The 22402-nt window shown below is 46.8% G+C and overlaps 2 protein-coding genes across 2 annotated transcripts in view; both read left to right on the top strand.

The window, feature by feature from the left end:
• The first annotated feature begins 820 nt into the window (after positions 1–820).
• GPR61 (G protein-coupled receptor 61) lies at positions 821–3930 on the top strand. The gene is made up of 2 exons (XM_037050446.1): positions 821–2764; positions 3413–3930. Exon 1 carries the CDS (start codon positions 1162–1164, stop codon positions 2515–2517), a length of 1356 nt encoding a protein of 451 aa, XP_036906341.1. The 5' UTR covers positions 821–1161; the 3' UTR covers positions 2518–2764; positions 3413–3930.
• A 2612-nt stretch (positions 3931–6542) lies between these two features.
• Positions 6543–22402, top strand: part of GNAI3 (G protein subunit alpha i3) — a 38270-nt gene continuing 22410 nt past the window's right edge. The window contains exon 1 of the mRNA XM_037050388.1: positions 6543–6794. Coding sequence (XP_036906283.1) covers positions 6677–6794 — 118 coding nt within the window. The 5' untranslated portion in view covers positions 6543–6676. The remainder of the gene's footprint in view (positions 6795–22402) is intronic.

The raw sequence follows: 22402 nt of genomic DNA, 5'->3' as shown, positions 1-22402 counted from the left end.
TGTCTGTCCCCTCTTAACACCCCCAAGTGTCAGCTCTTTGTCTTGGGGTGGTGTTGTCAGAGCAGACTAAAGCACAGTCTGTCCCCTCCTTAGGGTACCTCTTCCCAGTGGTAGCCCCAAAGCAGTGAGAGACATTTTCAGAGAAGGTTCAAATTCATCAACTACTCACTGAATGTCCGTGACACATTCCAGCGCTGTCTGGGGCACCCCTGAACTCAGCAAGGCACGGGGGGCTGCAGTGCTGGCCCTGGAGCCAGGCTGCCTGAGGGGGTACCCCGACCTTGCCTAAGAGGTCTTACTAGCTGTGTGACCTTTGGTAAGTTACTTACCCTCTCTAGGCCTCCATTTCAACGAATGCAAAATGGGAATAAGAATCACATCTGCCTGTCAGGGTTGCATGAGCATTGAAATGAGTTAATATATGAATGCTTAGAACAGGGCCTGGCGTGGTGTCATGTCACTGCTTACGATTCGGGTTCTTATTAGTGAGTCTCACAGGATCCTGGGAACACGGTTGTGAAGCAGGTATCATTCCCTTCAATTTGCAGATGCCTTTATGAGGACACCGAAGTTCTGAAGGGTCCCGGAGTGAGTACTCCCCAGCCCTGGGGCTGGAAGCCAGACCGTGCTCGTCCTCAACAGCGCCCCCCTTCGGAGAAGCCAAGAAGCCAGGCAATTCACATCAACGACTTCCAAACCCCTGAGTTGTCCGGAGCTCAGCTGGACCCTGGGAGAGGAGAGCAGAAGATTCAGACTCGCTGAGCGACTGCCCTCGAAAGGGGCGAAGCATCTGGGCGCTGGAGGAGAGAGTGTGGTGAAGAAGGAGCCCGAGGCCAGCGGGCAGGTGGAGTGGGGAGCGTGCAAGGCTCCCACGTCTGTCGCGTCCGTCTCCGAGGTGGTCACGGTCACCAGGGCCCGCCCCGAGCCACCTCCCTGCAGAGAGATTCGCTCCTGAGTCCTCCGTTTCTGGCGGGGCACTGCAGACCAGCGACCCAGCCTCCAAGGCTGCCCACGAAAGCCTGCCTGTGGGACTCCGGCGGGAGGCGCCCGCCGCGCCAGCACCCGAAAGCCTGGGCCTGGGCTTGCCATCCCAGGATCACTGGACTAGGATGGGGGATGGGCCTGTGACAGGAGGTGCCGTGGGCGTCCTCTTTCGGCCCCATGGAGTCCTCGCCCATCCCCCAGTCATCAGGGAACTCTTCCACGCTGGGAAGGGCCCCTCAACCCCCCGGCCCCTCTACTGCCAGTGGGATCCCCGAGGCGGAGCTGCGGGACGTGGCTTCGGAATCCGTGGCCCTCTTCTTCATGCTCCTGCTGGACCTGACCGCGGTGGCTGGCAACGCTGCCGTGATGGCCGTCATCGCCAAGACACCCGCGCTCCGAAAATTTGTCTTTGTCTTCCACCTCTGCCTGGTGGACCTGCTGGCCGCCCTGACCCTCATGCCCCTGGCCATGCTCTCCAGCTCCGCCCTCTTTGACCATGACCTCTTTGGAGAGGTCGCCTGCCGCCTCTACTTGTTCCTGAGCGTCTGTTTCGTCAGCCTGGCCATTCTCTCGGTGTCCGCCATCAACGTGGAGCGCTATTACTACGTGGTCCACCCCATGCGCTACGAGGTGCGCATGACGCTGGGGCTGGTGACCTCTGTGCTGGTGGGCGTGTGGGTGAAGGCCTTGGCCGTGGCTTCCGTGCCAGTGCTGGGAAGGGTCTCCCGGGAGGAGGGCGCTCCCAGCGTGCCCCCAGGTTGCTCACTCCAATGGAGCCGCAGTGCCTACTGCCAGCTTTTTGTGGTGGTCTTCGCCGTCCTTTACTTCTTGTTGCCCCTGCTCCTCATCCTGGTGGTCTACTGCAGCATGTTCCGCGTGGCCCGCGTGGCTGCCATGCAGCACGGACCGCTGCCCACGTGGATGGAGACGCCCCGGCAGCGCTCGGAGTCCCTCAGCAGCCGCTCCACCATGGTCACCAGCTCGGGGGCCCACCAGACCACCCCGCACCGGACGTTCGGGGGCGGGAAGGCGGCAGTGGTCCTCCTGGCGGTGGGGGGACAGTTCCTGCTCTGTTGGTTGCCCTACTTTTCTTTCCACCTCTACGTGGCCCTGAGTGCTCAGCCCATGTTGACTGGGCAGGTGGAGAATGTGGTGACGTGGATCGGCTACTTCTGCTTCACTTCCAACCCTTTCTTCTATGGATGTCTCAACCGGCAGATCCGGGGGGAGCTCAGCAAGCAGTTTGTCTGCTTCTTCAAGCAGGCCCCGGAGGAGGAGCTGCGGCTGCCCAGCCGGGAGGGCTCCATCGAGGAGAACTTCCTGCAGTTCCTTCAGGGGACTGGCTGTTCCACGGAGTCCTGGGCTTCCCGACCCCTCCCCAGCCCCAGGCAGGAGCCAGCGGCCGTTGACTTCCGAATTCCGGGCCAGATAGCTGAGGAGACCTCGGAGCTCCTGGAGCAACAGCTCACCAGTGACATCATCGCGTCAGACAGCTACCTCCATCCTGCCCCCTCACCTCGACCTGAATCCTGATGGGCTGCTGGACGCCCGAAGGGAGCTGGGGCTGGGGGCAGGTTAGGACCGTATGGAGCCCGTTGGGGCGCTGCCTTCCCCAGCCAGCCGGGGCTGGGGCTGGGGTCTATGTGCACTTAGTGTTTTCTGGGTCCGGAACAGAGCCAACAGGATGGACATGTGGCCAAAGCCTTGGACATGGCTGTGATCCTTGACTACTGGGGGAGGGAGCCTGGTGAGATGGTGACGAGAGGAAAGGGTCACGAAGGTGAGATGATTGATGTCTTTGAACCAGGGAACTTCCCACGCTTCTGGAGGCAGGAAATTCTCTAGTATAAGGGTCGGAGGGTATAGGGCAGCAGGCTGGGTTTGACGTTACCCTGGGGATCCTTTAGGACATTTTGTATTTCAGTGTCATTGTCCAGGGCAGTGTCTTGTCTCCTTGCTTGGTTTGAAAAGAACTCTTACAGCCAAGTGTTTTGATTTGAGTGAAGAGATCTCTTTCTAGTTTTAGACCTGAGGTTTCGGTAAAGTGAGAGGCCCCCGGGGGCGGGGCGCGGGGCGGGGGGAGAGTCCTTTCTTGAGTCTGACCAGAAGCAGCGGGAAAGAGCAAGCAGGGTGCACAGAGGAGGAGACAGGGAAAGCTGGCTGCAGCGGCCCCTCCCACCTCCAGGAGCGGCCCTTCGGCTGTGTTGCTCTGTCCCACACACGGGGACGTATCTCAGCAGAGACCAGCAGAGACGAAAATGAGACAGGGTGGCTGTTTCTCTTTGCCTTTTAGGATGAAGAAGTGGAAAGATTGGGGGTTGGATGGCGGAGGGTGGGCATCAGCATTTGAATTGCTAAGGTGGCTGGAGGCAGAGAGGCCAGGGGATCGCTCTCACCAACCACACTGTAACCCTTTTTTGTTTTCTAGGACTGGCCTCCCCGATTTCCCTCATGGCGGTGACCCACCTCCAGCCCCCCCGGAAAACTGGGTGCAGACACTCAGGTTGGGAATGGGTCGGGTGGGGTTTCCATGGTCCATCAAACCAACGCCTCCCTACTCCCATGCATCGCTCTCAAAATTAGCTTCAGTGACAAAGACTTAAATCTCTCTCCTACCTGGAGCCCTGGGTTGGAGACAGGCCACAGGAGCGGGGCTCCGTGCCCACCGATCGACGCTGTAGGAACTGTGTTGGTTGGTGTTGGGGGTGATGTTTTCAAGAGGGGGGGAACTGCACACTGGACAGAATGTCCATTGGGACTACTCGTCCATCCACCTCCCTCAGCTGAGTCGGGTAACAGTGCAAGATTGAGAGAGGACCAAGAGGGTGGTACGCTCTGTATTTGCACAAATCCCTGGTTTGCTGAGCATCCAAGGGAAAGATGGCCTGCTGGGAGTGGGATAGTTTCCCCTTTGAACAGCTAATAAATACTTTTTATTATAAAAGATATACCGATATCAACATTGACTCCTTCAGTTCAATTCAGTGCATCACAGTCAAATACCTGATATTCTCTGGGTCCCACGTGGACGATGTGGAGCCATTGTCTGCAAGGAGTTTGTAGTGTAGTTTGACTAAGTACCTTGAATTTTTACAGAGTGTTTACACGTGGGAAAGCAATAGAGAGCAGTGTGGAAAATATACCGCAGAGTACGTTCCTGGTTCTAACTTCCGAGAGTTCAGTCTGTTGGAGCCATGGAGGTTTCCTGCAGACTGTGGAAAATGTGCAGGTTGTAAAAGAAACTCTAGATGGAAAGAAAGTTATTCAATGAAACTGCTCTCCCCCTTTTAGCTCCAGGAAAATTTCCAGGTTTTTGTCTTCCTGCCACTTGATGTACTCTAGTGCAGCACCCATTACACTGAGGAAATTCCTTAGATACTACATATACCCAGGGCAGTCTTCTGTGGTTGCCAAACATGTTCTCCACTCTCTTTCCACTCTCACCGATGAAGTAACAGTGGAATCTCACTCACAGGCAAGGAAAAAACTTCCAAACGCCACTGATCCGCCTGTAATCCCTAAGCGTTGCCAGTAGGTGGCAGCATGAGTCCGCTGGAAATAGGAGAGGCGCCTGTATGGGGTGGGGGTGGAGCGGGGGAGGCATTCAACTTTGGCAGCCATTTTGTTAATTTATTTTGCCTTTGCCTTTGCCTTTGCCCTAGAACCCTTCCCATACATCAAAGAGGAAACTTTAAGCACAAGGATGACTCTAATTCAGGCTGAAATTTCCTGACACTGTGAGCTCACTGGCATTTATTGCAGAATTTGACATAGGCTGGTTCATTTGCCATTTTTTCCCCCTGAGTGGGTCATGTAGGAAATAAACATTTCTATCACGCTAAGAACTTTCCCAGTAGTTTCTGCCGTGATCAGCTTCCAGACCTTTTCTAGTCACCAGGAGCGCTTGGTAAAGTTCGATTCGTAACCCTTGGCTGTGAAAGTTGGTCCTTCCTGAAAGGTAAGCAGGTTGAACGACCGTGAGTCGGTTCCTCTCTCCTGCCCCCTGCTGTTGGGGTGACTCAATCCTGTAGGAAAACCGTCTGCTGTCGGTGGCGTGATGGGACGCAGGTAAATCTTGGGGCCGGACAGAGCTACTGACTCACTCCCTGAACTTGGAAAAGATGTTAATTTCTTTGAGCCCATTTCCTCATCCGTAACAAACTGGGCGACATTCCCTGCCTCATAGGGGTGTTGTGAGGATTGCGGGGTGTCGCGTGGAAGCACCTGGCCCTACCTGGCAAATATGCACTCAATACATATTAGTTTCCTTTCCTTTCTTCTTGCCCTCCCCCACCCCCCGTAAGTATTGGTTATGGGAAAGCAGTCCGTTTTAGTCTAAGTCATTAAGGAAAGAACAGGAGGAGCCTTTTCAAACGCTGAAAAGCTGGATTAAGTCATGGGGGTTGAGGCCATTTAAGGTGGCTCTTATGAAACCTTTCTAATTATGGAATCATTGCCATATAGACCATTCTGTTGGAAGCTTATACTGTATTCTATTAGGGAAATCATTTTTAATCACAGGGAAAGGTTATGGGGGCCACAAGAGTTCCTCTTGCTAGACTATATGGTGAAGAGGATTTGTGGGGCTATTAGGAGGAAAGGTAATGTAGGGTCATCCCACAGTGGTCTCCAGGATTATGAATGAAGAGGGCTTTCCTAGGGGTTTTATTAATTTTCAAGTGATACTCAAACTGAAAGGCAAATTTGACTAGAACTTCCCTTTTTGTATGGGACCGCAACAGGAAATTTTAGGAGATTCATAGGTTGCACTGGTTTGTTTTGGGGGGTATGGCACTGGGGTTGACTCATCTTGATGGAAGTCCTAATCCCCTAACACAGAACCACCTGTGAGTGCTAAAACTGGCTTATATTGGGAAAGGCAGCACGGAAATTTTATGTTGGAACCACACGCTTATCTTTCATGTAGCAATTTCAAGTGGCCCTTTGCCAACAACATAGTAACTGGGCAACTGTCAAGCCCACAGAAATTTGCACGTAACGGCACAAGGACCAGCGACTGGGTCAGCGATGGCAGAAACGGATCACCAATGTCCCAGGCATGGTGATCTTACAGATCTCAGATGCAAAGCGTGGCCGGAACCCAGGCTCCGAAGTTTGTTGCCATCCCATGGATATAGCGGAGTAGACCCCTGCAAGTAACGTGTCCTACACTTGGGCAGGGACCCCAGGTTTCGCCAGTGTGAAAGTCCCAAAAGAAATTCCCGTGCAGGTTGTGAGCTTTTATTGGGAATCCCCCCACCAACCCTCATCCAAAGGCGGGAGACTTTGTGTGACTCTGGGAGAGCACCGAGAACTGACGAAACCAGTCCCCGATTGCTCTACATTTATCCAAGTAACAGCCCCAAATACGAAACAGGCCTAATCCCGAGTAGCCTTAATGCGAGTTCCAAAGCACCTGAGTACCCCGCAGAACCCCCGCCAGGCTAAACCGTTCCCCTCCCGGTACTTCCGCTTCCGGATACACCTCCACTACCCTAACTAAAAAAGTTCTAGCGGTGGCGGCCGCGGGGCGTTGCCGGAAGTGTCGCAAACGCCGGATATCCGGTTTCTCCGGGCGCTCCAGGACCTGAGAGGGCCGCCGCCCAGCAGTAGACGTTGTCTCCGCCAGCCGTTCCGTAGTCCCCGCGGTGTTTGAGTGAGCTCGGGCCCGGTTGCTTCTCCCGCCGCCGCCATGGGCTGCACGTTGAGCGCCGAAGACAAGGCGGCGGTGGAGCGGAGTAAGATGATCGACCGCAACTTGCGTGAGGACGGGGAGAAAGCGGCCAAAGAAGTGAAGCTGCTGCTCCTCGGTGAGGGCCTGGGGGCGGGGCCGCCGGCCCCTTCGGGAGGGCCTAGGCCCTTGGGGGTCTTGGGGGAGTCAACCCGGGCGGGCGGGAAGGATCCCCGGAGGGGTGGAGGGCGTGACGGCTTGGGGTGGGGAGGCTCAGGAGGACGTGCTGAGGGGGTGGGGTTTTCAGGTTGTAGGAATTAGGCGGGAGGGTGTGACTCTGTCCGTGCGGGAATTTGCTTTTAGCGAAGACAGGTTGGGGGTGTGGGGAAATAGGACATTGAGACTGTGTTAGGTATACGGGAAAAGCTCATAAAGGAAGGGAAGGATATTAGGGAAGGCTTTGCAAGGGGTTGGAGTGTGTCGGTAGCCAGGAGGATGGGGTAGAGTGTGTGTGGGCTTTGTACAAGGGCTTTTGCGAGATTGGAGCGTGGTGATGCTTTAGGTCGGGGTAGAGCTGGGTGGCTTGAATGATTAATACAAACACGGGGTTCGGGCCAGAGTAGTCACAGAAGGATCCTGCCATTTGTTGGAGCGTGGACATTTTGAACTGTTGGGACAGTGGAAGAACCCTGGCTTACCCAGGAACAGGATGGTGTGTGGTGGAGCTCAGTGACAAGGTCTCGGGGAAGGAGGAGAGCTTGTGGCCGAGGCCGTCTATACTTTTCCACCTTCTTCTATCAGTTTTAATCTCTTAAGGCTTTTATAACCCCTTGTTTTTATAAAGGGAAGATGGTGTGAGCTGAGGAAGTTTAAGGACTGTCTTGCGGTTTGTGGCAAAAGGGGTGGTGGACAATATAGTCCGCGTTGGTCGCTGCTGAACCGTTCTTGGGGGTGATGTGCAGTGGGAATGGAATTATCTTAGGCTCGAGTCCGGAGCTGGGTTCCCTTACTGTAAAGACCAGGGCAGACATCTGGTTCTGGTGAGCGGGTTTTATCTCTTCAGTCTCTTCAAACTAAAAACACCTGCTTCTGGAATTACTGTTTCTTTTAACCCACATTCTATTTAAGTGGCTTTTAGGTCCAGTCATGTATTTTACTCAGCGTGATTAGTTTTAAGTTGTCTGAGAGGTTGGCTTCTGGAGGTGCAGTAAACCTATGAAGTACCCTAGCATCAGCTTACCAATAAATCAAGCTCCATTTTTTCACTATACATATTTTCCAGGGATCTGTTGGAGAAAAATACCTACGAGTAATGGTTTCTGTAAGCAGAACTCTCCTTTTAAAAATAATTGATTTTTGAGAAAAAGTTGTTTTAGGAGAGGTGCACTACTGTAACCTAGTTTTGTAACTCCAGGATTTCCTGCGTGCCCACACTACTCTCTAGGTCTTTTTTTTTTTTTTTTTTAGAGAGGAGAAGGGAGGGAGACAGAGAGGGAGAGAAACAACAACATATGGTTGCCTCTCGCCAGCCCCTAACTGGGGACCTGGCCCACAACCCAGGCATGTGCTCTGACTGGGAATCGAACTGGCAGCCCTTTGGCACTCAATCCACTGAGCCACGCCAGCCAGGCCCATGCTACTGTTTCTGTGTTAACCTCTTTGGGTTTGTAGATTGCAGAGGCGGGGGTAGCAGCTTTTAGATGTAGGAGGAAAGTTACACATTGGAGCTGGAGCTTTCAGTTGGAATACCTAGTCTTTCAGAAAGCATGAATTCAAGTTGTAGTTCTAGACAGCCACTCTCTACATGACCAGTATCATTTGGGAACGAGCATGGTCCCTGGCACATAGTAGGTGCTCTTTACTGTTCATGTTGGGCATTGCTCCTTGGGGTTTTTCGAGTGTTTCATAAAAACCATTACTCAAGGCATTAGCATTTCTGTGTTGATGGATGGGCTCTGAAATTGAAGGTGTGCGCTTCCTCTGCTGTGAGTGCTTTCATTTCCATGCACCGTTGGAGATCCCCTCGGGACGGGAGCCGTGTAATACAGCTGTACACTCAGAGGCTTTCTTCCAAGTGGCAGGATTTGGCAGAGGCAGAACTTGAGCAATCAGAATTTGTCTAAATATCAGCAAAAATCTTTACTCAGGATTTTATAAATAGTGCATTTAATTAAAAACAAAATGAAGCACATGATGACTTGGGGAACTTCAAAAGCAGTAAGTAAAAATCGAAGTACTAAAGCATTTGCTTTTAACTTTTTATCAGTTTTATTGTCTTAAGTAAGATTTTAAAAATTCTTGAGTAAGTTTAATCAACAAATTCAAGTAGGTTATGGATACAAATGCTCTCGCTTAAGCCATATCATAACGCATACGTGAAATTCGGGTTTTCTTCTTTGCTGTTTCTCTAAGCAGCACGCACCCATCACAGTATACCAAGAATTTTCTTTCTGCTGAAGAATACCTCCTTTGATGTACATGTAAGTTATTTTTACTTTGTCACTGTGAAGCTACTGAACACAGTGTAAGTTGAGATCTATTTACTTGCCTTTGTCTCTCCTGGCACATAATAGATGCTCGTTAAATATTACTGTATTTTTTTCTTTGCAGGGATGTAAGTTAGCATAGTGATTAACAACGCAGGCTCTGACATCAGACTGCTTCAAATTCCAGTTCACATTTACCACCTCTATCTTTGGGAAGGTTATTTATGCAATTTCTCTCTGCCTCAGTTCCTCCTTTTTAAAGTGGAGAAAATAGGGGTACTTCATGGGATTGCTGCGAGGGTTAAATATGATAATAATGTGAAGTACAGCACAGCTGTTTGATGTTATTATAGCAAATGAATGTTGTAGATTACAGGTTCTGTGGAATCGAATTAAGAAACTAATGGGGCCGAGTTAAGGAAGATGTCAGCATTACAACCCTTTGATTGCCTTTGGTTTGAATTTCCTATGGATCTATTATTGGGAGGATCTTGTTATGCCATTTAGTGTTCAATCATCATACTCTATGGAAAACAAAATTACATTTTGCAAAGCCTCCCGACCAGGGTACAGTGCATAGGGTGGCAGACAAGTGTGCTGTTTGCAAATTTTTAAATAGTTTAAATTTTAAATCATTTTCATAATTTTTCATTACAACAGTTGAAATGATATTTTTTGTATGATTCCCTCTGTAAACTTTTCGGATTTCATATTGAAATACTTCATTTGGAAGATTTGTACCAATTAATACTTAATATCATCTATACTACTTTGTTTTATTTTCCATGTCATGATTTTATAATATATAGAAAACATACATGATTTTCACCAAGCCCTCCAGCTTCTAAGCCTCATAAATACCATCATTTTCAGTGTGTGCCCTGATGGGATGAAGTTGGGAAGCACCGGTGTGATAGAAGTTTGGAATCACTTGAAACTGAAATCAGTTCCTGTCTCCATTTATCAACCGAGAGACCCAGAGCATGTACTTTAACCACATGAGGCTTAATTTTCACATGTAGAAAGTGGCAATGATGATGCCTCCTTCATAATGTGAAATGAGATGACGCATATAAAATGCTTAGTTCAGTAAATGGTGACTTCTGTGATCACGATGTTTGTCAAGCTTATTTTAGCAACTTTTTTCAAAATGTTTAAAGTAGTTTTGAAATTTGAATAGTGTTTCAGGCAGATGTTTGATTACTTTTCAAATATTAATATACCTTTTTAAAATATCTTCAAGGAATTTTAAGAAATACCAATCTTTTGCAGTAATGGAATTAAATATTACCACTTAGTTTTGTAAGTTACTACATGATCTGTTTCTGTGCTATCTCCAGATTTCCATTTCTTGATAATTGCTCTTAGCAGATCTTGAGAAAACATTGTTCAAACTGAGACTGAAGCTCTGTGTTTAGGATTTTGCCAGTGGTGGCATTGCAGAAATTAGGTTGCATACAGAGAATTGAAACCATCTCATTCGTTTAAACCTCGTATTTATACAATCAGTGGTTCACATTTAAATATCTGCATCTTGCTGGCTGAACATGCTTATTGAAAATAAGGCAGTCCTGTGATAAATCCCATGTTAAGTCACATCCTCATAGGATGGCATTCTTTACATTGTTTGCCTTGATCTGGCGCAGGGTTCAAGGTTCATAGACAATTGTTAAGTTTCTTTTTAACAACTTGCATCTTGCTGATGCATCCTGTGTCTGGGGTTGGGGGAGACTGGAAGAACTTACTATTCCTTGTGTCTTGTTTGAATGCGTTCATCATCCTGCAGTCTGACAGTGTGGCCCTCCTCAGGAATCGGGAGACTGTGGTCTTTCTGAGTAGGCTGCCTCTGTTGTGATGATATGGGGAGTAGGGTGCTTAGTGACCCTACGGAGGACGTGACCTTTAAATCAAGGCTGCATCTGTGTTTCTTTAAAAATAATTTTTCACCTAAGCTTAGTTGCACTGTTCCAGAAAAGTCCTTTAATGTTGTGGCAATTGTGTCTGATGAAAGTGGTTCCTTTTTGAGCTCGAGAAGGGTGGTGAGACCTGAAGACCTGTGCTCCTTTCTCTGAGCTGCTCGTCCCCGAGTTTCCAGGAAAGGAAAAGGGAAGTGAATGGGTCTTGGCAGGCGCTCACTCTCCTTTCCCCAGCCCTCTTTTTCCTTTCTGGTTTGTCCCACGCCATTAAATAACAATGGCAGCCACCTGGGGTTTGTGTGCCCCTTAGGGCTTCAGAAGATCCATGACCTTTTAAAAATCGTTAGCAAAATTTGTGGTTTAATGCATTTTTTCTGGAGAAAGGAGTCAGATTTCATTAGGCTCTTCCTCTGCAACACGACCTACCCTCCATTCTTTAAGGTCCTCATTTGGACCAGGAGAGTCAGCAGCTGTGCAGAAATGGAATGTTCAAAATGCAAAAGAAAAAACCTAGGCACTGCGAAGAGTCTTTAGTTCCTCTTTTAAAGGACAGTTTTTTACTTCAGATGGCCCGTCTTTCTCCCGTTTCCCCAGTGAATTAATGAACTGCTGGCTGCCACTCACCTCAGGCCAGTAAACCTAGTATAGAACTTACCTGCCCACTTCACTTGTTTCCCCCGTGCCCCTGTCAGGTGCTGGCATCAGCCTCAAAATATCTGGGCTGAAGACGGAGCTCATTTTTTAACTCTTCTCTTGCTCTCATCCTTTTACAATCAGGCAGCTGCCAAGTCCTGTGACTCAGTTGTTACCAGATTTTTGGAGTTCATAGACTATTAAAATAAATTCTTTGTTGTTGTTGACTGACTTAGGATTCTGACATTTTCTTTTTCTTAGTAAATGCATTTTTTAAATATCCCAAAGTACCATCTGTTAGGATTACTATTTAGTTCTCCTCCTCCATGAAACCTTTTTGGTGTTCTGAATTGGCTGTGATCTGTCTCTCTCTTTGAAACCTGAGAGTATTTTTTATGCCCCTTGGTCTGCCTGCCTTCTATTGCAGTTATCTGTGTACTTAGCTGCCCCTAACTGTGTGGTCCTTGAGGGCTGAGAGAACTGGGCATTTCTCATCTTCATATCTGCTGCAGGACCTCATATAATGTGAAGATTTTTTTCCTGTAAGGAACAGAAACTCATTCATACTTGTTCAGTCAAGGAGGAGTTTGTTGAGAGGACACAGTGGGCGACTTCATAGGCATCAGACATCCAGGAATAGATAAGGGGTGAAGTAGAGCCAGGTCTCGTGCAAGTGGACTGTGATGTGTGGCCCCTTCCCTGTTTCTCCTAGAACAGGATGGTTGCTCGCTCCACTTTGCTGGTAAGTCACCTCTTCAGCTTTCTTTGCTCACTTATGACTTCTTTACCCCTGCCTCCAACCTCCACCTCCACCCTCACCCCCAGTCTTCAGCTTTGGCTCAGTCTGACACCTCTGGCTCACACCCTGCCTGACCTGGTAGTTCAGGTGCTTCTTGTCTACTGACTCAGGTTCCAAGGGTTCCCATTCCGGGTTCCTGGCAAGGATATCACATTGGCCCAGCCCGGTCAGGTGTCCGCCACTATCATCGTCTGTGGTGGGAACGTGGCAGGGTTGGTGGGTGTTGTGAGCCACACGGCTGACCCTCTCAAGGACTGGATGGGTCAAATTCTCTATTAAAAAGGCGTGGGTAAAGAGTTAAAGGTTAGTAGATGATAATCCTACCATCTAGTAGATACTCATGAAATGTAAGTTGAACTTAATGAATGAGATGGAAATCTTGAAGAACTAAACATATTCCTGCTTTAGTTTTTCATTAATTCACAAGAACATGCCTGCTAATTCTCAATATTAAGTTGTCATTTTGTATGGTTGGGAGATGTAATTAAATTCAATTTGAGGTAGGGTGCAGGATTTTAAACTTCCATTATCAACACATCGAACTCAAAGTAGTTAATGTCACCTGAATTTAATTACTTCAACTTTAATTCAGGAGTTCACTTTTATTGCATATAATCAGCACGGCACCTGTGCTTCATCATCCCTGCTTGTTCCTGGCTGTTTCCCCTCCTGTTGGTATGAGCTCCAGAAAATTGTCCAGAGCTAATAGGAAAGAGGTAAAACAGACTTTTGTTCCTTGTTAATAATCTTGCTCAGAGGTTTTTTTTTTTTAGGGAGTGGGTAAAAACATTTGGCCAAGCAGATTGCTCATAGACTCGAGCTATGGTGCTCTGTCTTCTTAAGTTTTTTAGTTCATTTAGTTAGGGGTTGGGACTTGTCGGGAAAAGTGGGAAGGAGAGATGCTTTAAATACTCAGGAGCTAAAATGTTAGCCATAAAAACAAAAAAACAGAAATGTGGGTCTTGTAAGAAATGTCTAGAGCAGTGGGCGCTAAATTTGTTCAGATTACTGAAGTCTGTTTTAAATTTTTTTTAACAATACAGTAGGCTAGCACTAATAAAATACATCCCTTTGATCTGGTAACTCAGTTCATAAACAGGAGGTACCAAAGAGCAAAGAGCCTGAAAATTGGGAGATCAGTCCTAATCCCCAAGCTTCATTTTCATTGTTCTGCATAATGAGGTCTGCTCTCAGGGGTTCTTTGTGGGATTAACATCATCAGTCAGATAGACCATTTTAGCCAGTTGGGAAGAGGGCTGTTTTTGCATTGTTCGTGCTCTTATTCTTGAGTTTGATTGAACTTAGTTCAACATAATGAAGCTGTTTAGGAAGATAATTAAACACTGAGGTTAAAAACCTAAAAGACATAAATTACATAAAATGCCTATGTTGTAAATGTTCAAGAGAATATAAAGAAGAGAAATTGCTCTAGTATTTGATTTCAATCTTAGTTTTTTTTAACTTAGTTTTTGGTTTATTTCTTTTTCATTGTTTAGTAAATTAGACTTATCTTTAAGCCTTTATCTATCCAGGCTATCCAGTTGCCTGCTTAGCAATCATCTGTATCATTTCTGTAATTCAAGCTGCTTGAACTAAATAACATTGTGTTAGGATCACTATTTAATTGTTCTAGTTTTGATACAGTGCTCAATGTAAATGAAACCCCCCCCACCCCCGCACCCCCACCCCCCATTTTCCATGTTTTGATACTAAGTTGTAACAGCAGTGAATGTATCTGAAACAAACTATGCAGTGAATGATACCAAAAAGACCAAATTTGTCTGACTTGTACCTGGAAAATGATCTATTGATCTTACAGACAAATTTCAGGAGGATATAGGCTTTAAATACTCAGGAGCTAAAATGTTTAGACATGAATTTCCTTTGATTTCCAACTTAGACTCGGAGGAGACCTAAGAGATTAAGAGACTGTTAAGGATTAGCTGAGATACCAGTCATTGTTGACTGCCGCAGACCTCTTTTTGTCACCAGGTCCTCTCAAAGAAACTCACATTTTTTAAAAAATATTTTATTTATTTATCTTTAGAGGAGAAGGGAAGGAGAGAAACATCAATGTATGGTTGCCTCTTGTGCGTCCCCTGCTGGGAACTGGCCTGCAACCCAGGCACGAGCCCTGACTGGGAATCGAACCGTGATCGTGTGGTTCACAGGCCCGCGCTCAATCCACTGAGCTACGCCAGCCAGGGCGGAACTCACATTTTTAATGTTCACACAAAAGTCTTAGTTTTTTAATGTTAGCATTTCACATCTCAAAATTGCTTAACTTAGAAGTAGATTGTGTCCTACATAGAGTCAGGCATGTTTCACCAAGATCCAGACATATACTCTGTACATTTAAGTTGTGCTTGTCTCTCTCCTCTCCTCAGTTCCTGTGGCCTGCTGGTCACCCTTCTTACACTGGTGGTACAGGGACCATGAAATGAGACTTCTTTAGAATCAGCAAGGTTCTTGTCATCTTGTAATTAGTCTTCCTGTAATGGTTGGGTTTTAAAATTAAAATAGTTTCCATTGAATTCTAAAAACTTCTTACGGTAATGTTACATTGTATGTGGCTTTCTGTTTTAGTCATATATTGATACCCCTAGTTTTTGTTTTTTGTTTTTTTTCTTATTAGATGGATAGTGCTGTATGGAAGTGATTTTGCCTGGGACCTTAGAAATTACGTTTTACAAGTTACTGTAAGTTGCGGAGGGTTGTTTTAGGGCACATGCTTTTCCTAGAGCCTATCCCTGTTTCCTGAAGGTGGAACGTGGGGATAACCATTAACTTCAAAACGAAGCTCTGTGCGAGGTGCTGGTGTGGTTACTGCCGTGATTTACAGAGTGTGGTCCTGATGTGGCGTCAATGCGGTAGTGCAGCCTCAGACTCTGGGAGTCACTTCAGTGCTGAGTTGTGTGTTGCAGAAGATAACGCATCGAACTGCTTCGGTTCAGTGATGGAAATCTTTTTCACCATTTTGCGGCATTAATAAATCCCCACATATTTTAGTTCATTTCATGTTGTTAAAAAATGATTTTCCTTTTTTCCTCTACTTCTAAGAAAAGTGTGTTTCTTATTCTTTATTTTTGCTATTATGGTTTTAATTAAAATGCACATCCATGTCCTCATGGGTATCTGTAGTTCTTTTACGTTTCAGGACTACTTTAAAAAGTTTTTAAAATAGACTTTATTTTGGAATAATGTTAGATTTATAGAAAAGCCACAAAGGTAGCATAGGGTTCCTGTGTGCTCTTCACCTGGTTTCTTTTAATGTCGGCATCTTGCATGGCAGTGGTCCATTTGTCAACACTGAGCTTCACACTCAATTGGGATTTCAGCAGTTTTCCCACTGACGTTCTTTTCCTGCTCCAGGATCCAGTTCAGGACACTGCACTGCGTGCATTTAGTCGAGGCTACTCGCAGTTGAACTTCGTGGCTTTTGGTGTCCTGCTGTTCAGAGGAGCCTCATTTGTTAAGCTGCTTATGATTAAGTCCTCTGATCATCTTATAGGGCACAGGTACTTTCCTCGCCTGGAGATAAAAAATAACTGAGAACTAGAACTCTTAAGCAACTCGAGCTGTGGAGACACACAAGTAAACAGCGATAATATATGTGGAATGTGGTTACAGGAGGAGGAGCCGAGTTCTGGCAGGAGGAGGAGAAAGACACATCAGGAAAGTCCTCCCATCGGAGGTGACACTTGAGATGGGCCTTGAAGAATAAATAGGAGCTCTCAAGGCAGAGACTGGAGAGGAGTGTATCCGCACACAAGGAGTGATAGTGTATGCAAAAGCTCAGAAATACCAGTGAGCAAATAGTTTTGCTTAGAATGGAGGGTTGATGGAGGAGTGGAGGAGATAGGCTGGAAAGCTGTGCAGGGGATTAGAAGAGTGTTGATCTGAGTACTTCCCGTTTCTATCTCAGAAGACAGTTGGGAGGCAGGGCTAGTAGGAAAGGTACCTTTGCAGAGGTCGTTTTCGGTGATTTCATGTGTACTTAGCATGTGATTTACTATTAGCGTGAAGATGGCTCTTTACTGATCCGCCTTCAAAGAAGTGAGAGACTTGCTCACCAGAAGCCAAAGTGAGAGCACTGAGGCAGCCAGGGGCCAGTCCCCTCGCTCACTTGTGACCGCCCTCTAGCGTTCTCTTTGGAGGCTGCCAGAGTGAGGAGGAAACCCCACTTCTCCCTGCTGCTTGGCCAGTTGCCCAAAGAGAACACCTGATCTTGAGCAACACTCAAGTTGCCCCGTTCGTATTCTCAAGTGATAACGTTTGGAGGAGAGCTGCTTGGCTGAGTGAGCCGCCTTTTTTCCCCCTTAATCAAACCAGCATCTTCTTTAGGTGATTTGTGAGCGTTAGACTGGCTGTCAGTGTTCTGCTTTATAGTATCTAAGGGGGGTGGCCCAGGTCCTGTAGGCCATTGCGCACTGAATTAGCGAAGGAGAGATTTCTCTAGGAGATAGATATCCTGAAATTCTGTCTAATGTATCGATTAAGTTTTATAAAAAATTTCTTAGATGCACTTTTAGCCTTTTTGGTGATTGCTTCCTAGACAAACCTTTTCAGGGAAGAGACCATTTTCTCCATCCCACTTGCAACTCACTGCCATCTTTTACCGTTAAGATACTCATTCACTTATTCATTCCACGAAGAGACATTCAGTGAGAACTCACTGTGTTTCATGCACTCTTTTAGGTGCTGGGATACGGGCTGAAGGACAGATCCGTAGCAGTGTCGCGGAAGTGGATTGTGGGTGCAGGGAGCTGGGACAGGCTTGGAGTGCAGTTCAGAGGGGAAGAGGGAGACGAGGAGGAGGCTCCTGAGCGAGTCCGAGTCATCGTCAGATATGGTTGTGGGGTGAGAGGTGAGGACACCGCCAGGAGTGGGTGTGGGGCTGAGGAAAGATAGCACAGGAATGGAGGTCCTCTGTTTCTGTTAACTGCCCACGTTGAAAATTCCACTCATTGTAGCTGAGTGTTTGCAAAATGGGATTAGGTAACCACTGAACGCCATGGAAACCCAGGCCATTCATCCTGCCCTGGGTGATGATGTGCCTGCTTGTCCCAGATTGTGGTCTAGATGGGTGGGGGGGAGGGGTGGGTGGAGACACATAAAAAGAAGGCACTGCTTCGTGCTTTCGAAGAGTGTGCTTGTGTGGGTACTACTGCTCAAGTTCTAAACAAGTACAACCCAAATAATTACAGCACTTCGACCACGTGTGGTGTGGTGGTGTCGGGCCCTAGCCTGCAGGAGCAGGTTGGGCCTGGTCAGAGTGCCCTTGAATGAGAAGTATCGACTGCACAGGTGTGGGAGGGTTTTCAGGTGGCACCAAAAATGAGTTACATTGCCATTTTAATCAAAATCAGGAAAACCAATTAGCAGCTTATGAAGAATGAGAGTTTATAAGCTGGAAAGTTGGTCAAATATTTTTTTAGAGTAACCAGAGTTGGCTAGAGATAGAATAAGGTGAGTGACTGGGAAGAACAGTATGGAACTCAGTTTTGGAAATCACCCTCTGGGACAGAGGCTGAGAGGCATGAGAAGTCCACGCCAGCCATCGGAGGGGCAGTGATGTGCAGAGGGGCCAGAGGGGGCTCCAGGGAAGAGCCGAAGTGTGAACCGAGTTGGGTTTTCAGGGATGTTTGTTCCTGTGCAGAGGCCGGGCATGTTTAGAGGGACCGTGGGCTGGGTGGAAAAAAGTCATTCTGGTATTTTAGGCTAAAGAAACTTGCTAACTTCACATGAAAAATATTTTCTAACTTTGCCCTGGAGACCATAAATTCCTAAGCTTATCTGTATTTGAAGTCTCTGCCTGGCAGGTCCTGACACATCCAGAAGATGTTTGTGGAAAGGGGGGAAAAAAAAGACTAGCAATTTTTATTTGCTCTGTGACATTTTTCTCATCTGTAATTCTGCTAACCTTTTATTGAATTAGGAAGTGACCCATTTTTATATTAATAGTGGTACTTTGACAGGCATTTTGACTGAAATTTCTCCTCTGGTAGCTGCTTACACCTGTCCGTGGAAAGGAGTCCGCTGGAGCTGTGCTCCTGTGATTGGGGCCGGCGTGGACTGCGCTCCCATGACCTTTGGTTGCGGATATTGACGTTTCTGTAAAAGAACAGCTGTCTGGCCTGAGTACTCGTTCTGCCAGTCCAAGATTATGTGATCTCGGAGCCGAGCATGAAGAGAGCAGGTGTGCCGTCAGACAGTCCTTGTGGCTGCACTGTCTGGTTCTTTCTATTCCTTGTCCCTTCTTGGCCCAGAAGCACCTGATTGGAGGACGCTCAAATCGCCGAGTTGTGGCTGTTTTGGGAATGGTTGGGTTAATAGGAAGGTGTGAGTCCATGGTTTAATTTCAAGCCTGTGTGTCCAAACTAGAGAGCCGGCCTGGCGGTATATGTAGTCATGGTGTTAGAGTGAAGCCAGGGAGCACCTGTGGCCAGAGCCCTTGACATTTCCTACATAAGGAGACAGGCCTTGTGACCCTAGGTGACTTGCCCAAGGACCCACCCAGTTAGTCACGGCGGAGCTCGGGCTAAAGTCTACTCTTCCACAGAGTTTATTATGACATGGCGTCGTTTACTAAAAGGAAAAAAAAATATTTTTAAGTGCCTTAGTTGTAAATGAAAGGTGAGGATAAATTAGAGGGAAAAATCACATTTATTTGTTGGTCAAGTTTTCTACCTGCTGTGGGACAGAAGTCTCCCCAGTTTCAGTCGTACATTCCCATGTGTCTGATCACGGGGGCCTGTGGAGAGGCCAAGAGAGGGTGGAGGGGCACCCACAAACTGCACCCTACCCGGACTCAAGTGTGCAGAGCTCCAGCAAGCGGGGGGATGCTCCAGTTACAATCCCAGGCTTTTAGAAGCTTCGAGATTTCTCCACAGGAACAAGTATTTCAAAGGAAAAGGAGATGTTTCAGGTGCCACTGGAGTAACTAATTCTCCACTGATACACAAGGCAGTGGTCCAAGGGGAGGCGCGAGGAAAAGCCAGAGAGGTACAGGTGGGAGAGGGGGTACAGAGAGGTACAGGTGGGGGAGGAGGCAGGGTACAGGCGCGTCTGGAGCTGAAAGCGTGTTTAAGGAAGAGAGAGCTTTTTCTTCCTCAGGGTGGGGCGGAGAAAATGACTCATGCTTTGACATAGTTTGCTGTAGTTTTTGGGTTGTAAGCTGCTATTGAGGACTGTGAGTCCACATTCCTGCTAGGTCCGATTATCGGGAAACAGCCGCTCCTGGGATTTTGAATCAACTGGATTCTCCTGTGTCAAGGAGCTTTTACTAAATAGCATTCTTTGGGCCCTAACATTACTTGGCAGTATTCAGACAGTGAAAACAGCATTAATAATAGCTGGTTAATATTTGTTGGGTACCTACTGTGTGTCAGACACTGTTCCCACTATCTTCAGTTGGCCCATTTTACATAGAGACCTCTGAAGGCACCAAAATGTGAAGTAGACTGTGCTCATGTACATTCTGTGGACTGGCTTTGAGTTTTGGTCAAAATGAAAGAGAAAATAAGAAAAGGCACCAGGTGATGCTGGTTTTGAGGATCAGCCATCTCTCGGGATTAATTTTTAACATCAGTGTGTGTGCAAGCTGAACATGTTTACTTATGTGATAGGACTTATTTAGGTTAGCAATTCACTGGCCTTTTAAAAACATCTTGCAAAGAATCATCACCATCTCTCATCTTCCACCTCCATAATGTAGTATGTGTCATGGGTAAGAAATGGGGGCCCCATATTACAGCACATGTAATATGGTGCCTGCTCTCAGTGAGCTCCTTAAAAATAAAACTTAGAACGTATTTGGGTAAACATAATGGTTCTAAAATACAGCTTTTCTATCTTACAGTGTTGGTCATCATGCCAACCTACCTGTACACACACTTCTTGTGCTATTTGATTGTTTCTGAGATGATTTTCTTTTTTTTTAAAATTTTTTAAAGTATTTTATTTATTTATCTTTAGAGGGGAAGGGAAGGAGAGAAGGAGAGAAATATCAGTGTATGGTTGCCTCTCGTGCATCCCCTGCTGGGAACTGGCCTGCAACCCAGGCATGTGCCCTGACTGGGAATCGAACCGTGATCGTGTGGTTCACAGGCCCGTGCTCAATCCACTGAGCTACACCAGCCAGGGCTGAGATGATTTTCTAAATTAGTTCCACCCCTTCATTCTCTGAAGATTGCATTGCTTCTTGAGCTGGGAGAAAGACTATCTAACTTAGCTGCTTCTGCCCTTTTTCTTTCAAGTATCTCTGCGGCTTTACCACTTGTCCTTCCTTCCTGTTGATGTCAGATGACCTTTAGCTATATATTGTTTTAAGGATAAATCTTCCAAGTCGAACTGACCCCGTTCCCTCCTTTCTCTCTTGAACCCAGCAGACCTCACTCGCTCACACACCTGCTCCTCCCAGGCCCACCGCTCTGTGAGCCGCCCTCAGGTTCTGTCTCTGTCCCTTTGTGTCGTCCCACTCTCTGTATCCCTGTGGGTGCTGCCCCAGTAGACTGATGATGGGCAGATGAGTCTCCCCTTACACTTGCGGTGAACTCTGAAGGACGGTAGGTAAAAATACAGTTAAATTAGGAAGTTCCAGGTGCTGTGTACACATCGAGAGAGAGGTGAGACTCGGGGAGCGGCAGGGAACCAGAGAGAGATGTTAGCAGAGGGAGACTGACTCCTGAAGCAGCAGCTCACAGAGGCCTGAGGTGAAAATGAGGCGTTCAGACCTGCTGAGAAAGGGGTGTAGAAAATGCTCGGAAATGATGGGAAGGGAGGGGCTTTGAGTAGAAGGTGGAGAACATTGCAGCAGCAGCATACGACGGGTCCTGTGTCAGGGTCAGACCTGCGAGGAGCAGAAAGGATTAATTTGAGAAATGCATAAGGAGAGGGACGATTTGGTTACAGCTTCACGTAAGGAGAGAAGAGCGAGAGGTTCCAGGTGACTCTTAGATTTCGTGCTCGCAAGAAAGGGGACGTGGTGGCTTTTCACGGTGGTCTGGGAGCTGAGTGGGTCCGGCACTTTTGGTGTAAAGTGATTTGGTCTTTATTTGTATAAAATGCCGGGAGCATCCACTGAAGCAAATCCTGCTCAGTTCTGTGGTCAGGAAGAGGCGCCTTCTTTTCAGAGATGGGACTGGATATCTAATAAACGCTTGGGTAAAAAAATATATGCAAATATGTAGGGTCGTGATGAAGGGGAAGGACAAACTGACATTGTATCAGGCAGCTTTGGGAACACAGAGTAGAGCAACGTATTTACATATATTTTTTTTAATCGGCACCTTCATAGGGTAGAACTTAATGAGTGGATGGAAGTGGACTCTGAGATTGAGATAGTTGACTATTTCACTCAAAATAATCCAACATAAGTGGTAGAAAGGCTGTTTTTAACATATTAAGGAATGGTGCAGATTACTCCATTAATCTCTACTTTTCCTAGTTCATTTATTTGCCGTAGCTAACATGGGATAATTTAGTAATTCTGTTTTTAAACTATTTAAAATGCAACTGGTATACTTTTGTATTTTCTTCCCTAGGATCAAAATTACATCATTAGGGGCTTTGGTTTGTTTGGTTTGTTTTGTTTTTTAGATCTGCGTGGGAGAAATCTCTTCCTTCTAACAGTGTCATTAGAATGTTCTCTGTGCACTATTTTAGTGCTGGTCCTGATTATTGGTTAGATGATAAGGACAGAGATAAAGTCATATGTGAATGTCTCTTGACATCTTAGAGATGTCTAGAATTTTTGAGTTATTTGATCTTTGTTTTAACTAACATTTTTGGTTGCTAGGATTGAGAAATATTTAGTAAAGGATCACACATACAAAACACTAGTCATTCATCTGTTCATCAGTATTTATTTGCAGACTGATGTGTGAGGCCCACTTTTAGGCCCTGGGAATAC

Source organism: Sturnira hondurensis, unplaced genomic scaffold (assembly GCF_014824575.4).
Source record: "Sturnira hondurensis isolate 20B ecotype Veracruz unplaced genomic scaffold, ASM1482457v3 Scaffold0006799, whole genome shotgun sequence".
NCBI lineage: Eukaryota > Metazoa > Chordata > Mammalia > Chiroptera > Phyllostomidae > Sturnira > Sturnira hondurensis.
This window is presented reverse-complemented; position numbering and strand designations above follow the sequence as displayed.